General features: G+C 34.8%; 1 protein-coding gene across 5 annotated transcripts in view; it reads left to right on the top strand.

The window, feature by feature from the left end:
* RPS6KA6 (ribosomal protein S6 kinase A6) overlaps positions 1-17,196 on the top strand; it is a 45,017-nt gene that overhangs the window by 17,398 nt on the left and 10,423 nt on the right. For 4 of the 5 annotated variants that reach the window (XM_029996867.2, XM_029996866.2, XM_029996864.2 and 1 more), the window contains 16 exons: positions 908-989; positions 1,811-1,891; positions 2,428-2,507; positions 5,359-5,465; positions 5,741-5,778; positions 7,508-7,650; positions 8,478-8,548; positions 9,766-9,854; positions 10,305-10,369; positions 12,365-12,467; positions 13,824-13,948; positions 14,239-14,364; positions 14,937-15,026; positions 15,702-15,860; positions 16,311-16,472; positions 16,880-16,956. In XM_029996867.2, coding sequence (XP_029852727.1) covers positions 908-989; positions 1,811-1,891; positions 2,428-2,507; positions 5,359-5,465; positions 5,741-5,778; positions 7,508-7,650; positions 8,478-8,548; positions 9,766-9,854; positions 10,305-10,369; positions 12,365-12,467; positions 13,824-13,948; positions 14,239-14,364; positions 14,937-15,026; positions 15,702-15,860; positions 16,311-16,472; positions 16,880-16,956 — 1,598 coding nt within the window. The remainder of the gene's footprint in view (positions 1-907; positions 990-1,810; positions 1,892-2,427; positions 2,508-5,358; positions 5,466-5,740; positions 5,779-7,507; positions 7,651-8,477; positions 8,549-9,765; positions 9,855-10,304; positions 10,370-12,364; positions 12,468-13,823; positions 13,949-14,238; positions 14,365-14,936; positions 15,027-15,701; positions 15,861-16,310; positions 16,473-16,879; positions 16,957-17,196) is intronic. The other variant, XM_029996865.2, reaches the window with a different exon arrangement.

The raw sequence follows: 17,196 nt of genomic DNA, 5'->3' as shown, positions 1-17,196 counted from the left end.
TAAGAACAACAACTTGGAAACAGGAGCACATACCAAACTGTTTTGTAAATTGAAAGACCTAGTAGTTAGAATATTAGTCAGTAGAGGTACATGTATTTGTACTGCATTATTCTATTTAATATTATGCTTTTCTTAGTATCAAGTTATATATCATCTATCTTTAAAACTCCTCTGGAAAGGAAAGAGTAGAAAAACCTGTTGGAGTTGCTATTCCAGAGGGAAGGGGTGCTTTGATCTTAAATGGTGAGGTTTCCTTGCTTTCGTCTCGCCACTCTTACAGAATTCATTAATATAGCCTGTTACATATTTGAGACTTGGGTCTTAAACCTCAAAAATCTCTTAGGAGGTGGCAGACCAGACAGAATTGTCATTCTCCAAAAAAGTAATATAAACACACACATTTATGTAAGTACTTACTTGGTAAGTACTTATTTAAACAGCTTGCTATAGGAAAGAATGTATAGTTTATGACCAATCTGAATACTTCAGAGAGCTTGGTGGTGCATGTACCTCTAATCTGATTAAGGGAAAGCAATTTTGTCCTTCCTTTAAAGATGTGTACTTAGGAAAAAACACTGAAAGCTGCCTGAAATTAATAGGAGGTTTGTGATAGTTGCTTATTCAATTACTAAGCTTGCTTATGCAAAAAGACTTACTATGAATATTTAGCATCTTTTCATTCCTTGGAGTTTTTGAGGAATGGGATGGGACTAGGGATGTGCCCTTCATGGCGTTTGTTGTCTTTCTCCAGATCATCCTTCCCAGGGATCTCCCTTTGGCTTCTGTAGAATACAGGCTCATAGTCTGTATTAATGAAGTTAAAAGTAAAGACATAGTAATGTTTTTTTGTCGGATTTACATAAAATATTTTTAGCAGTAATTTTAAAAGTGGTGGTTATATTACCAGGTCTTCCTCGTACGGAAAATAATCGGTCCTGATGCTGGGCAGCTTTATGCAATGAAAGTATTGAAAAAAGCTTCTTTAAAAGGTACGTATGTCTTTTGAATTGGAACTTTAGAAAATGGTTTTCAGTGCACCTGCATCTCTTAAATGACTCTCGTAAATACTTCTTTTTAAAATCTTTTTTTTAATCTTAGATTTTTTTCAGTGAGTTCATAGCTCTTCTCTGAAAGTACTTTTTTTATAGAGTAACTTAGAAGTTCACGTTTAAGAATTATTTTAAATCCGGACAGATAGCTGTCAGAGTTTAAAATTGCATTATTTAATTCTGTTTAGCCTTTTCATTACATTAAAACAAATTAATTTCATAAACAATTTTCCTTTTGTCTTTTGTCAAGTTAGAACTCTACTGTGGTTAGAATTGTTAAGTTATTCCCTTGTTACAGGTGCCATAGCAAGCTAAATTAATGTTTTGGCTTTCAGAAGGCACTTTAATGGATGTAACTCCACTGTGTGTAAATGGGGTCTGTTACTAGTTGAAGAGGAAAAAGTAATCTTAAAAGACAGAAAATATATATTCAGTACAGTTAGTTAATTCGGAGGTTGAAGTTAGCTGTCTGGAAGTGTGGATGTGAGCTTTTTTCTTGAAAGGACTATGGTTTATCCCAAAATATTGGGATGTGTTGGGGAAAAAAAAAAAAGACATTAAGGAAGCTGGGGCAGGTAAGAAACAAAATAGAGTTTTGCTGTCTGAAAGTACGTGTTTTGAGGGAGACTTAAATAAGGTAACAAGGAAAAGTACTTCTTTAGACAGCAATGGCTTTCCGTATGCTAATTTCTGCTCCATTTGTATTATACCAAATACATTTGTTTCATACTAGTCTTTTTTCTTTTTTTTTTTCCCCTCAGTTCGCGATAGAGTTCGTACAAAAATGGAGAGAGATATATTAGTAGAAGTAAATCATCCATTTATCGTCAAACTGCACTATGGTTGGTATTTTTTTTGCTACAGTTTCTTTCAATACTTGAAGGCATAGCTGATCGTGTTCTTTCTCGGTTTTGTAGTGTCCATTTTAGTGCCCAAATTAGGTTCTTGCAAGTTTAAATCCCAAGACTAAAACCAGAACATAACTACACATGTATATAAAAGTTTTTGGTTAAGTCCTTTTGAAATGTAAGAATTTTCCAGGAAATCTTTAAAGATTTGCAGAGTATTTTTTTTTTACTTTTCATTGAGTAAAACCAAAACACAGTAATTCACATACGTGGTGTTCTCCTGTTTGACAAAGGAGAAATAAAAGAATGGTATTTTAATGATCTCTTATGACTGAGGTTATCTGCTGTGAAGAAGCAAGTAATCATTCAATAAATTACCTCATGTGCTGCTGAATTATTTCAGTTCCATTACAAAAGTATTGCCTTTCATTTGAAACTTCCAAGTTGTAAAAGCATTCAGATCTGTTTTGTAGATCATCTTTGTCACACAACTATTGATTTTTTTTTTTTTTTTTAAATTTTTTTAAAAGCCTTTCAGACTGAAGGGAAGCTATATTTAATATTGGATTTTCTCAGGGGAGGAGATGTATTCACGCGATTATCCAAAGAGGTAAGTTCCTAAAATTTTATCTCCACTCAGTGTTAGACAGGTGTTTTTTTGTCAGTATAGGATTGTCTTCTGTAGCTGTTTACCCATATTTCCTGTCATAGTCAAGTTTTTAATAACTTAGTTGGGCTTCCCTTACGTACTCTAGAATATATTCTATAACCTTAAGAAACATGAGTGTGTATTGATTAGTGGCCTAAGTCTTAATTTGGTATTTGCAAAGTACAGATCTTTTGTCTAAAAATGTTTTGTTGCTTGGAAACCAAACTGAAGTAAATCAAGATTTAGCAATAAAGGGGATGTATAGTTCTTATGCTCCTAGTCAGTTTAGGTGCTCCTGGAATTCTGCATCTGTAAGACATTTCTGCTGCATTGTAAAATTTCATAATGCTGTAATACAAATCCTAATGCTTAATCTCACAAAGTGTGAACATTGAGTATTTTTGAGACCGCTCCCCTTCATCTAACACTGGCATGCAACTGGAACTTTAATTTTTTCATTTCTATTTTTGTTTTCTGGAGAGCGAGCTTCAGAGGAGGGAATATGATGCAGACTGTTACTATTTTTTTTAAACATTTGTCATGCAATATTTATTATATGTTACCTTAAGTATTATGAACATGTTTATAAGATTTTTATTTTCTTTCTGCAAGCCTTTCATAAAGGTCTAAATTTTTAATGGCAATTTCCCAACAACTTTACAGTAAGAGAGCTTTTCAGTGTTTTCACCAGTGTAAATACACTTAATATTGCTAATGCATCGGAAAAGACACTTTCTTAAATGAGAAAACTGTGTATGTGACTTATTTTTTTCATGACATGAAGGAAGTTGTTGTATCCCCAGTATGTAAGGCCATGAGCTAGTTTTTTCCCCATGTGCTTTTTGTAAAAATAAAGCTTTACTTTAGAAACGGGCAAAAGAGAAGGAAAAATTTAAAGGGGGTTTTGTTTCCCTTTTTAATAAAAAGCTGACCTTGGTTAAAACAGTGATCATGTCTAAGAATTGAGCTCAAAATTCATTAACCTGGAGGCTAAAATGGAGGTTAAAAGCTTAAACCGACCGAGTTGTAAAGGGTTATTGGAACAGTAGGTAGGAAAGAGGTCAATCTCTGCTTTGAATATAGGATGTCTAATTATAGAGGAAATTCTGGTATAGCAGGAAGAACTTTTCTCTTGCACTAACACAGCTGGGATTACTGAGTATGTAACATTCTTAAGTAAGGGATGCAAGTCTATCCATAATAACACTAGCTAGGTGGTTGAAAGAGGTATGTATTCCCTTTGGGAATAAAGAAGTAATAATTGTCAAGTTTTCTTACTGTTAAGTCTCTACATGTTTTTTGGAAGACTTCAGTTACCTTCTGTGATGGCTTTTAAACACTTACTGTGTATATAGAAAAGAAAAAATAGGCCTTTTTATTTTCTGGTCAGAAGGCAAGGTATTTTCAAAAGTACATGGTAAAACAAAGATGGTGGACAATACACATGATGGTAAATTCCCCATGGCATTTCATACTTTCCACACAAGGATTATTTTAAATGAATTGGATTTAGTATGAGGTTATTAAAATACTTTTGTTGGTGTTTAAGTTCTGATGTGGGCCTGAAAGTTCCAGCTGTGGAAGTGAAATGAGTATATAATGAAGTTTTCATTGGTAACATTTAATGAAGTTGACTTGCATCATGTTTGTTGACACAAAAAGCAGTTTTAAATGAAATTATTATTGGGAGTTTGTAGATTACCATTTAGCCTCACTGCATTCTGAGATTTGCATTTTGGCTACTCCAAGGAGTAATGATATCCAAGGTTTCCTCTTGCTCTTTTGGATATAGATGAAAAACAGTATCCACATTGCTCTTTAAAAAATCAAGGTGAAACTTTGTGTAGTGTAACAGCTTTATTATTCATACAACATTAATACCTATCATTATGGAAATTCGGAGTATTTCTGTTGCCAGTAGAACAGATTACATATGTGCAATTCAAAGTACAGATCAGTGTACTACTAAATCACTAAGCCCAGTTACCTTAATTTGAGTCTTGTTAGCTATCTACTGTGCAGTTGAGATGGCTGTTCTCCTTGTTCCTGTTGTTTTCAACAAATAAGGGAATAGTCCACTTAAACCTCAAATTCAATTCCAGTAATTTAAAGATTACTAGCTTCTCCAGTAATTGGTAGAACATGACAAGAGCCAAAGCAGGTATGATTCTTGTATATGAAATTAGGAGCAACCTGTTGAGTATTTAGGATAGGAATGCATCTCTCAAATGCTTTATATGCAATGTCAGTTGGTTTTTCAGTATCTCACTAGGGTTCTTCAAATTTCTTTTCCTAAGAAGAGCAGAGTAGGTTCTTCAACTCCCACTGCAGATTTTCATGTCATTGTTATTTTCACCAAAGTGTTTTATTTTGCATACTTTTTCCTAAATTATTTCTCCTTTTTTTTCCCTAAATATTGTTAATGTGAGTCGACAGAGACAGTCACCCAATACAGCAGTCATATACTAAATTTTATGATGCAGTGGAAACAGTCTGTATAGGATTGTGGCAGAAAGACTGCTGGTGGTCAGTAACACCAAATAAAACAATTAAATTTATTACATTAAAAGTTAGCTCATGCTCTGCAGTAACTGCTGATGTTTTTGTTTAAGTATTGCAGGTAGTTCTTTTGTATACTTGATGATTAGCCTATATTAGTATATAATTTCTGTTAGGTGAATTAATGAATTACGAGTTCTTAAAGTACTTCTAAAACTTATTCTGGAACTTAGGCAGACAGGAGTATTTTTTAGATTGCAGTTTTAAAAACTGAAGACAAGATCAGAAGGTAAATCTATACAGTTCTTATTAGGTTATGTTTACAGAGGAAGATGTGAAATTCTACCTCGCAGAACTGGCCCTTGCTTTGGATCACCTTCACAGCTTGGGAATTGTATACAGGGACCTGAAGCCAGAAAAGTAAAGTAAAATGTATTTTACCACTATTATGTGTATTTTGCTTGTTGCTTTGCATTTTCCATTATAGTGATGTAACAAATTTAAAATATTTTTGTTAGACTATGTAAACAAACATAAGATGTAAAAAATATACCTGTGATTTAAATGAAATAATAATTGGTTTGTTAAATTAATAACAGAAGTTGGAGATCGAAATTGTTAACTGTTATATTTTAAATGTTATATGTAAATATTCCTCTTTATGTGTATTGGTGAATGTGAATTTTAATTTTCAGCATTTTGCTTGATGAAGCAGGACATATCAAGTTAACAGGTAGGTAACACTTATTAGTATAGCACTTTCTGGACATATTTCTCTATAAGCTTTTAGTTATAAGCCTAATATATGTATAATGATGGCTGGAGTATGTGTGAGTCAGTATTTAGCTGTTTAGAAAATTTTTTATTAGACTTTTTATAATAAACCTGTATCCCTTCCCTACATAATGATTCTTTATATAGTATTAAGTACTTTTATTGAAGTATTTTAGATAGTCAGAGACTTGTATCTGATGGTTTTGGTCATTTATCAGATCCTGATGTCCATGCAGGTTCCATTGAAGTTAGTTTTCGTGTTAATACGTGCATAGATCAAGTTGCAGTGTTAGCAGCAATATTGCTGTGAAGCGCAGATACTATTTGCTGTGGTTAAAATAGAAGAAATGTAGTTGAAAATACAAAACCAGACGTTGAATGTGTTTTTTTTTTTTAAGGGAGCTTTAGTTCAGGTGGTGGTATGTTAGTGACTAAAACTATCCACTATTCAGATTAGACAGTGAGCTGTATCGAGATTTACTGTGAAATGCCTTTTAACTGAAGATCAAGAGCTTACAGACCCAGGCTAAAGTTGCTGACTGTGAGACTTATAAAAGGGAGCAGACATGCTTTCGGTGTGAAAAGATTTTAGTGCACACTAAGACTTCTGAAATGCTACTCTTTTTTTTTTTTTTTTTTCTGTGTGTGTGTTTCTGCATTATCACTTTTAAATGCATACAAAATTGCAGAAACATGCTTTGAGGAACAATTAAAATACATACGTTCTAGGAAATGATATATACAAAAGACTGACTGTTCGAAATCGAAAACCAAATTACTATGAATTTCTGAAAGCTTACAATTGCATTTAAGGTGATGCTCTTGTATTAAAAATTTCATTGTGTATTTTGATCTGTAGATACTACTATTAGATTCCAAGAGAAAATGAAGGTTTTTTTAAACTCTGAAGGACTTGATGGAAATAATGTTTGTAAAATGCATAATTTCTAAAATTCTACATGATGCGTTTAAATACAATTCAATCCTAAAATTGTCACTTCCTTCTGAAACTGGAAAGAATAATTAATGGGATTATTGATTAGCAATCATTTCCCCTTTTTAAAGGGGGACTCTTGAGAGCCTCGTCTTGAGAGTTGGGCTAATATCAAGGACTTGTATATTCAATGGCACTGTTCAAACTGGGAGAAAAAAGTATTCTGGGAATAAAGTGAGCAGACACGTAAGACTCTACTGAACTTGAGTCAGGTTGCAGAACCATGTTATCTTATATAACAACAATATTTTTACTCTGATTTTATTTATTCATCATTCAGTAATACTAGACCATGCAGACTGCCTTCTCTTTGAAACTCATTGTTACTTTTATCCAATTTTTTGTGTGAATAAAGCAGGCAGTAAACAGAGAAAATGAGAACTTTTGATTATCTTAAGGCTCTAAATGTGTAATATTTCAAATATTGAGTTATTTTGTATAGCAATATTGATGGCTAATCATCAGTTTAATATGACTTATAGAATGGTTTTGGTGGTATATAGTATACTAAATGTCTGCGGTATCTCTAGATATCCGCAGTTTCTTGTTTCATGAAGAGCTAGGATAATTGCATAATATTCCTGAAAGCAAACAAACAAAAGCTGTCAACACTTTGATTATGAAATACCATGTACAGTATTGTTTTTTTCTAAAGTTCTTTACTGGCTATATTCTTGTAATGCTGTTGTTGTAGACTTTGGACTCAGCAAAGAATCAGTAGATCAAGAGAAGAAGGCCTATTCTTTCTGTGGTACTGTAGAATACATGGCACCTGAAGTAGTAAACAGGCGAGGGCACAACCAGAGTGCTGACTGGTGGTCCTTTGGTGTTCTCATGGTACTGTATGCTTCACTGCTTACCTTGCTTAAGGTCACAAATACACTGCATATGTCGAAGTGAATTTGAAATGATGTAGTTAGAATAAGCTTGTCCAGATCTAATCATGAATGCTTGGGTAGGGGGAAGAGAGAATTCAACAGCTGACTTGCTACTGAAATAGCAACCAATCTGAATAAAATTTACTGTTCACTTGCTTAGCCCTGTAAGGAGTACTTAGCAGGAACCATAAAAATCATGTGTAGTCCACTAGTGGTTTAGAACCTTTGTAGTCAGTCTGAAACTTTAGTTTCTATATTCATTTCGCATGTTACTTGATAGTTAAAGAAAAACTGAAGAGTTGGTTTGGTGGAATATTAATTACATTTTTGTAAGAGTAAGCCTATTGAATGAATACTGGAGTGGAGTAGTGAAATAAGCCAGTAACTGCTAGCACTTACGCCTTTGCTATGATGTGTTAGAGCATCAGGCTGAAATAATGCATTTTGACATAAAAAGTGAAGTACTGGTTTAGAATTTATTTTTCTTGCTGTTTTCAGAGTATGGCAATATCTAAAACTTGGTTATGGAGGGGATTTTATTATTTATTATTATAAGTAGCTTATGGATGTAAAATATTCCTGCGTCATCATTACATTACACTTGCCACTGTTATTATCATGTAAACTGCCAATGAAAACAAAATTTTAGATTTGTGAACTTTTTGGTAATTTTTTAAGGGCTCAAGCCAGTATGTCTAATGTAGCGATAGGGAAGAGTATAGTACTTAACACTTTGAGCAATTGGGGGAAGAAGTGTTGATTTAGATTAACATTTGTTCTTTTCAGTTTGAAATGCTTACTGGTACACTACCATTTCAAGGTAAAGATCGAAATGAAACTATGAATATGATACTGAAGTAAGTATATCTTCTTACTTTTTGGAAAGTCAGAAAATGTAATTTTTAAACATGTTTTAACAGCTTGTTATAACTCCTTGTGCTTGAAGAGCATTAAGCTAGAACAAGAACAAAAAAAGGCAGTGCTGTGCCCCCTCCTCCCTGCCCCAATAAGGTTTAGATCCCAGAACATGCAAATACTATTAAGTATCTACAGGAATTAAAATCTTAGCGGTGACTTTGTATTTTCATTGTAGGTGTATAATAAAGATAAAAACAGTACAGTGAATTCGACCAGCATTATTTACCACTCATGTTGTTGTTAATACCCTCTTGCTACTGTTACAACATACCTTATTTTGTAAGCAATAGTGAATCAGATGTTGCTTTGTGTATGTATATATGGAGAGTGCACTTATGTGCTCACATTTTTCATATTAAATTACCTTGATTACAACAGAAGCTGTCTAACAAGACAAACGGGGTAAACTGGTGATTAGTAAGTTGTTGGGCAAATATGTTCTCGTCTTTATTTGTGCTTAGCTAACAAAATTTCCTTTAGACCACATGCAGAGCCTTGGGCCTTTTGAGGGGATGGTAGTCGGGGAAGGGGGTGAGAGGGAAGCTCTGTTCTTAGCGAAATACGGCAGCTTGAACTTACCCTGGGTATGAGTTTATAGTGGTATACCTGTGAAAGTGGATGGGTTAGATCTCTAGCCTCACTTGGAGCTCTAAGTGATGCTATAGTTCTGCAGAAAAAGTTCTTGCCTATAGCATAATTGTTTTCATAAAGTAAGCTTGGTAAAGTCAGTAAGCTTTTATATGATGTCTTCGTGAGTCTCTTCTGGCCTTGATTCTGGTAGAGGTATTTTGGTGATAACTTCCTGGTGAAATGAAGGTATCTTTGAAAATACTTACATATTCCTGAGATAATTGTTTTATTCTATTTTAGCATAAAGCCGGGTTTGGGGGCTTGGGTGGGGTTTGAGGTTTTTGATCTGGTGTGGTTTTCGTTTGTGGGGGGAGGGGTTGTTTGTTTCGGGTTTTGTTTGTTTGGGTTTTTTGGTTTTGTTTTTTTTAAACCACTCGTGAAACTTAAAAGCTGATGAGTTAAATGTGTGCACTCTACAAGACTTTGGAGTAGATCTTTGATACATCAAATTGTGCAATGAAGTATATGTAGACAGTTTTTAGTAGGATATGTTTCTTCTTCTTACTTGTTCTCTGTTTTCTTTTAGAGCAAAACTTGGAATGCCTCAGTTCCTCAGCCCTGAAGCACAAAGTCTTCTGAGGATGTTGTTTAAAAGGAACCCATCAAATAGATTAGGTTGGTTCATTTATTTGGATCTTTGAAATAAAAGTAGTTGGGCTGAGTTGATTATTTACAGAAAGTGGTTGCTAGAGACTCTCAAGCTCCAGATGGTCAGTAAGATTTGAGTTTAGATACCACTTCTTGTTAGCTTGGATCATGACTGCCTGGGTTTGGCTAATGAATGATTACTTTCTTGGACCAGTGACTCTTAGCAGTGAGCCAAAGCTTTGACAGTGTCAGAGCAAAGAATATTGACACTGTATTTATGGGCTTCTTGTACTCTGTTTGCCTCCCTGATGAGGTATACACTACTTAATTGAGTATTTTATGTCCTTGGAATATTTCTGAATTTACAATTCCCTCAACCATGTCTGTGCAAAGTTTTTAGAAATGAACTAATTTTTAGTGCAGTCTTCTTCAAAGACTTTACCTAAGTGTTTTAAATAAAGTATTTTCTTTGTTTAGGAGCTGGTTCAGATGGAGTTGAAGAAATCAAGAGACATCCTTTTTTTTCTACTGTTGACTGGAATGTAGGTACAAAATTATCTGAATGATAAGGCTGTTTTTAATTTTTCTGTGTTGTAGCATTATAAGTATTTGCATCTGAATAGGGCACAATAAACACTGCAATACTGCTGACTTAGTTCTGGCTCCTACGATAATCTTACTTGGCATCTGGAGCTGTAGTGTTTGTGGTATAGAGAGTATTAATTATAAATTGTACATTTACTTTTTAAATAATTAAGAGGAGCAGCATTCTAAAGCTTAAATTGTTAGAGTATTTGTAGTTGGGAGAGGATGCTGGTTTTCCCTATGTGCAAGAATCTTTTTCTTTAGTAAGTGTCCATCTAGTGCTTCCATTCAGGGCACAAAAACTCACTGTGACTGTAATTCTCTTTGACTTCTCTCTAGTTAGCCACAGCACGTTGCTATTTTATCAGTCATATTCCATTCACAGTTTTGACTCTGGTGCTCTGACATGATCAGAAGTTGTACAAGTTCATGATTGCCTGCTTAAATTTTTAACAAGCACCTTGATGCTTTTCCTCTGCAGTTCTCTATAATCTTTTGAGATGTGTTTCCCAGAAACATTCTCAAAACTGAGATGCTCTATATCAAATAAATCCACTCTGAAAACACTCCTTTGCTATAATGCCTACAAAAGGATAGACACAATAAATAAGATGTTGCTGTGCTGACAGGGCTATTGGCAATGCTAGCCAATACTGTGCTCAACTGTCTCTTTAAAGCTGTGGTCATTATCCTTCCCTGACTCTCATATTTACTTCTGAGAAGGTGGTTTTCTAGCTGTCTTTATGCAGCATCTGCCATAGGGTCCTGATTAGCAAGTAGGGTTTTTAGTAACAGCAAAACTTCACTGTTTATGTGAGTATGCTTTGTAAGAGAAGGCTGTGTTATGGCTTGATTATCTACTATTTTGGTTTTTTAAGGGACTGATGTTGAAAGAAATACCAGCAAGGATGTGTGAAAGATCTGCAGTTCTAACTCTTTTTCTTTTTTTCTTTCTTTCTTTGTTTTTCTTTTTTATTTCACAGTGGTTTGTATTTATTTCAATATGGTAGTGTTGATGACCACTTCTGTATTGTATCCCATTATTTCTCTGGGATGAATTAAGGTGCCCCCCCCCCCCCTTTTTTTTTAAATTGAAATACATTGCATGTTCTTGTGCAGGAAGATTAAATGAAAAGAACTGCAAAAAGTAGGTCTGAAAGGATGAGAGAAACCCCAAGAAAATGTTCTCAGAACTTCCTGAACTTTGTATGGGGCTTTGACATCATTTGGCATGAAGTTTTCTCGTAAATGGCACTCATTGCTGATTTGAGATCATTTGGGCAATGCATTTTTCTAAAGCATGTTGAATAAAGGAGGAAAAAATGGAGGAGCCATTGTTCTGCTTTCCCTTCCTTCCCCCCCAACTTAGTTTAGTAGATTAGGAAAAACCTGGAATAGAACTCTGAGAATTGGCAGTTCCTTGCCAAGAGGGACACGCCTGTCACTCGGGACAGGTCTTTGTCTGGGACCCAGAATAGAAAGGTAAAGACTGTATTCCATATCTTCCCTTTGGGGTGGGTTTTTCAGGTTGGTGACAAAACAGCAGTGAACCAGGTCTGAGATGATGATAGAAGGTAAGATGTGCTATAGCTGTTCCATGCTCTTTGGAATAAGCCAAGGATGAGCTGGTGATAAGTAGCAGCCTGCTGTTTTATTTTTACAAGTATGGATCTGGTAGGTTAGGCAGATTCAGAAGAATAAGGAAAAAGAGCTCTGTATTGTTTGACTTGTAACATTTCCCGTAGCATTTCAAATCAAAGGTATGTGAAAGTAACTCAGTGTTTCTATACATATTTGTGGTTTTCTACTTGCTCTATATTACTCACTCTTTCAGAAAACTGTTTTAATAAAACAGTAACATTTGAGTTGCTTTCCCTTTAGCTTGGCAAAATTACAGCACCCATGGAAGTTTCATTCACTCTTAATTACAAGACTTTGTCCTTCTACTTCAGAAACTGTTCAGAAGAGAAATTCAACCCCCATTTAAACCTGCTTCTGGAAAGCCAGAAGATACCTTTTGTTTTGATCCAGAATTCACAGCAAAAACACCAAAAGGTAATTGTGCATGGTTATAAATTGGTGAGATTCGTGGGACAAGAGGGGTCAAATTAATGTTACAACAAGAAGCTTTCTAAGAGAAAAAGCCAGTGATGAAATTAAAAGGAAAGGGTGCAGTGGGGTTCCAGTACTTTGAAGAAGCATGTTTTCCTCAGCGGGTTCCTATTCTTTGAAATATTCTGCTAAACTTTGCTTCACCAACAAACAAACAAACAAAAAAAAAAAAGGAATATTAACAGCTGAATTATGTATGGTTTCTAGTTATGGTTTAAAGTCAGACCTGCAGTGGTTCAGGGGGGAAGTACTTAACACTAAAAGTAAACTAAATTTGATTGCAGCAGTGCAGTGATTATTTTTAGGGTCAGTATTCCACTGAAAGTGACTTGCTTTAAGTAACTTTCTTGAGCCTTTTAATTATTATAATTATTAAAATTAAATCTTAAAACTAGTATTATAATTTTTCATTGAGCTGTTCCCCTCACTACCCATGCTGAATTTGACTTTACTTTTGAAAACAGTGATTCAAAGGTAGAGAAGGGTGGGGAAAATGTACAGTGGACTGGGTACCTGTACTACTAGGTCAGTTGCAAAGACATTTCAAATAGTTTTGAGAAGCTTATGAAAACTTATCTTTAAAATATCCCTTAGATTATTGCACTGTGAAAATTTCCAAGTAACTGACCTTGGAAACAAAGACAGTAACTGCAAACACTTGTTGCTTAGTATGCTTCAAGTTTCACTTCAGGTTGTCTTTTGTGAATTTTTTTCTGTACTGCTGCATCCAACTTCTAAAACAACTTCTCATGTTTGTTTGGAGAATGTCTATGGTTCTAATAGGCTACGCAGACTTATCAGGCTGTGCTTACTGTGAAAATTCAAACGGTGAATTCAGAGGTGCACATAATATAATCTGAGGAAAATTTGGTTCTAATTATTCAGTAGTATCATTAATTGAATATTCTTGTATTGCCTCACTTGGGCCTTGCCAACAGCACATACCACTGAAGTAGCAAAACCTGTGGGCACTCTTCTGTGTGATGCAGTCCTTGAACATAAGGCTGTGATCTTTTTCTTTCTCATAGTGTTGTGCTTCAGTGAACTTCTTTCTAAAAACGTATTCATACATTAGTTCCTGCAGTGTTTTGCAGTTTTAGGTAGAACCCAGGAATACTTGCTTTGTGTGTGTTATTAAAATAAGAGAAGACAGAAAACTGACTCAAGTCTTATTCAACATCTAATGTTGCCCTTGTTTGCTTCCATTCCCTCAAAATGTGTCTTCCAACATCTCTCCTGAATGCTAAAAAATAGCCTTGCTAGGATTTAGCTATGCTAATCAAATGTGTATGCCACTAGATTCTCCAGGAGTCCCACCTAGTGCGAATGCACATCAACTCTTCAAAGGATTTAGTTTTGTTGCGACTACTACTGTAGAAGATCATAAAATATCGCCACTCACCAATATTCTGCCAATAGTACAGGTAACATTTTATTTTTCGGGAAACCTTTTTGACATGCCAAAGACTGACCAATATTTAGTGTTTACAGTCTGTTCTTTTTTGTTGGGGAGACTATTAAAATGTTCATTATTAAAATGCTTCCAGGGGATATTTTGAAATTTGAAAAAGCGAGTTGCTGTTTTTCTGGAGGCAGAATTCAAAAGAGAAAGCATGGGCAAGCCGAAGAAACTTTTGCTGTTGGAAACAGTATTATGGCAAAGAGCACCTTTTTGCTTTAGGTGACAGCTTGTACGTGTTTGTTTTTTTTAAAGCAACTTCATGGAAACAGCGCACAGTTTACTGATGTATATGAACTGAAGGAAGATATTGGTGTTGGTTCCTACTCTGTTTGCAAGCGATGTATACACATAGCTACAAATATGGAGTTTGCTGTAAAGGTACTTTGAATAAATGTCTCTGTTCTGAAATTATTGTGCAGTAGATTTGTGAATTTGAATACATGAACTTTCTAGTTACTGTAGCTGTTTCTATGCTGTGAGAAATTAAAAACAGTGTTTTCTTAATTTAAATTGTGTATTTGGCTTCTATAGCTCTTCTTTTTGTGGGTAAGGTTATGGCTTTGAAGAACTGGCTTTACAATTCAGTCTTGAGGCCTGAAGATATTGTATGATGGTGAGCACACCTGAAATAAAATTAAGATCCATAAGGGTGGAGCTGGGCTGCAGGGAAGCAGTGATGCTTCAGACAGTCCATTGCATTTTCTTGTCCACTGGAGCAGAATTGACTGCATTAATGATACAGTTTTAACTGGTAGCAAGGAGAGAGCAAGAAATGAATAAACAGTGAGGTGTGAAGCTGGATGATCAGTTGCTCATGATCAGTAAGAAGTAATGAACTCTAGAAAATGTTTGTATTCTGTTGTTGAAGTAAGACTATAAATACAAAAAATTTTCTTTATTAAATAGACTTTGTTTAGCCAAGCTGTTTTTCCTGTTGTTATTTTTTGCAGATAATTGATAAAAGTAAGAGGGATCCTTCAGAAGAAATTGAGATTCTCATGCGTTATGGACAACATCCAAATATTATTACTTTAAAGGATGTATGTACCTCTCTTTCTCTGCTACCTCTTATTACACAGTAGTCAATAAGTAAATATAGAGGTAGGGAGTTTACTGGGATTTATTACATTTGTTTTACATAGTAAAATAGGAGAGCAGTACATATAGTAAAGTGTTGAGTATTTCAAAATATGCCATTGTCCTGATACTGATTTTCTTCTAAATGCTTTTAGTTAGCTTGAAGTGAGAAATGATGTAAAGGTTAGAAATGTCATATTTCCTCTTACTTCAAATGAGTAGCTAATGTGTTGGTAATCTGAAAAAGCAGTTACATGTTGTCCTGTATATGCAAAGTGCCAGCAGCTAAAATTTGTCCATGGGAGGGAAGAGCAATAGGGAGTGGTAGGGCTACTCTCCTGTTAGAACAGAAGTTCCTAGACTGAAAAAAAATATTTAATTCCGAGTCATGAATTAACATTCGATTACCTCAGTGTCTCACAGAATGACACATAAGCTTTCTTATGCTTCATGCTTTAAGGCTCTTGAATTGCAGAATGAAATTTTTCAGTCCCTGCTGTTTGTGCTTGATGTTCACATGTGAATAGGTGAAGAATCTAGTCTGTAATTTTCATTTATCAGGATGTATAATTATAGATGTTCTTTTAATAGATATGTGTGTATTTATGTATGTATACACTTGTTAAACTTCTCATCAGGTATATGATGATGGTAGATTCATATACCTTGTCACTGAACTGATGAAAGGAGGAGAGCTGCTTGATCGAATTCTCAGACAGAAGTTCTTCTCGGAACGAGAGGCTAGCGCTGTGTTATACACTATAACTAAGACTGTGGACTACCTGCACTGCCAAGGAGTGAGTGATTTCTTCTATGACATAGCTTCTTTCACACTTCCTAGAATTAACAAATGCCTTTTGTTATGTGCTTTGCTTGGCTTGTTTTTATGGCAGAAAGGAAGAAGATTTCTGAGTATTTTATGACAAAGGTGAACAATGTAAACAACTCATCCTGTTATTCTGGCAAGTCCTTTTGACTCTACTTTTATAGTTTATGAAACAGCAGATACTTGTTCTCTTAGGCTTTTTGGCAAATGGTTGTGTTAGTTCCAGTTGCATTATGAGCCAGTAGGCTTTTTTATGACATTACTTGCAGCAGAATTTTTGTTACTTTAAAGTTATGTAATTGTATAGAACTGTTAATAAGTATATTAATCTAGAGAATCGCTTTTATAAGTTGCAAATTACATACAAACAAATGTACATGCAACTTCTAAATGATGGATTTTAAAATTTCTTTGTTTAAAGGTAGTGCATCGAGACCTTAAACCTAGTAATATTTTATACATGGATGATTCAAATAATGCTGATTCTATCAGGATTTGTGATTTTGGATTTGCAAAACAACTTCGAGGAGAAAACGGACTACTTCTGACTCCATGCTACACTGCAAACTTTGTGGCACCAGAGGTATCTTAAGCTGCCATGCATTTTCTCTATGCTGTTTTTGATGCATCAAGTACTTAAACTTTTTAGCAGTGCTTAAAAAAAAAAAGATAAATTCTGCTAGTTTTCCTTAAATATAATTATACGTACTTTATAAACACTGGTGCATATGTTTATAATAAACCCGCTTTAAAAATAGCAGAATCTACCCTCTAAAATGAGATGTAAGCCTATTGAGAATCCTAAGACGTTATGTTCTGGGAACAAGAAATATTGTTGATAGTCACTGTAACCTGTATATTGAAAAATAAATAATCAAACCTCTGAAATTATCCTGGGATTGACTTACCCCTCCTTAGGCTGTGTAGTGGTATTGGTTTGGGGTGGTTTTTTTAATACGTGAAAAGTCTTTAACACTCTTTGTTTTATAGGTTCTCATGAGACAGGGATATGATGCTGCTTGTGACATATGGAGCTTGGGTGTTCTCCTTTACACAATGTTGGCAGGGTGAGAAATGCTTCTTAGCTCTTTTGTTTACCTAACTTCCAGCATGCTGCATGAATCCATGCTTTCATTAAAATCGTAAGATATTACCTTATAGGTTTGAATGCAGAATGACAAAGACACTGAAGTGGAACAGGAAGCTATAAGCAAATATATACATAAACTAGGCTTATCTTACAGGTAGGTTCAAGGCTTCTCTTTTCTACAGTGCATGACTGGGAGATGCCAAAGACACTCTCCAGT

Source organism: Aquila chrysaetos, chromosome 21 (genome assembly GCF_900496995.4).
Source record: "Aquila chrysaetos chrysaetos chromosome 21, bAquChr1.4, whole genome shotgun sequence".
NCBI lineage: Eukaryota > Metazoa > Chordata > Aves > Accipitriformes > Accipitridae > Aquila > Aquila chrysaetos.
Note: the sequence above shows the minus strand (reverse complement) of the source record. Positions and strands in the feature narration are given on the sequence as shown.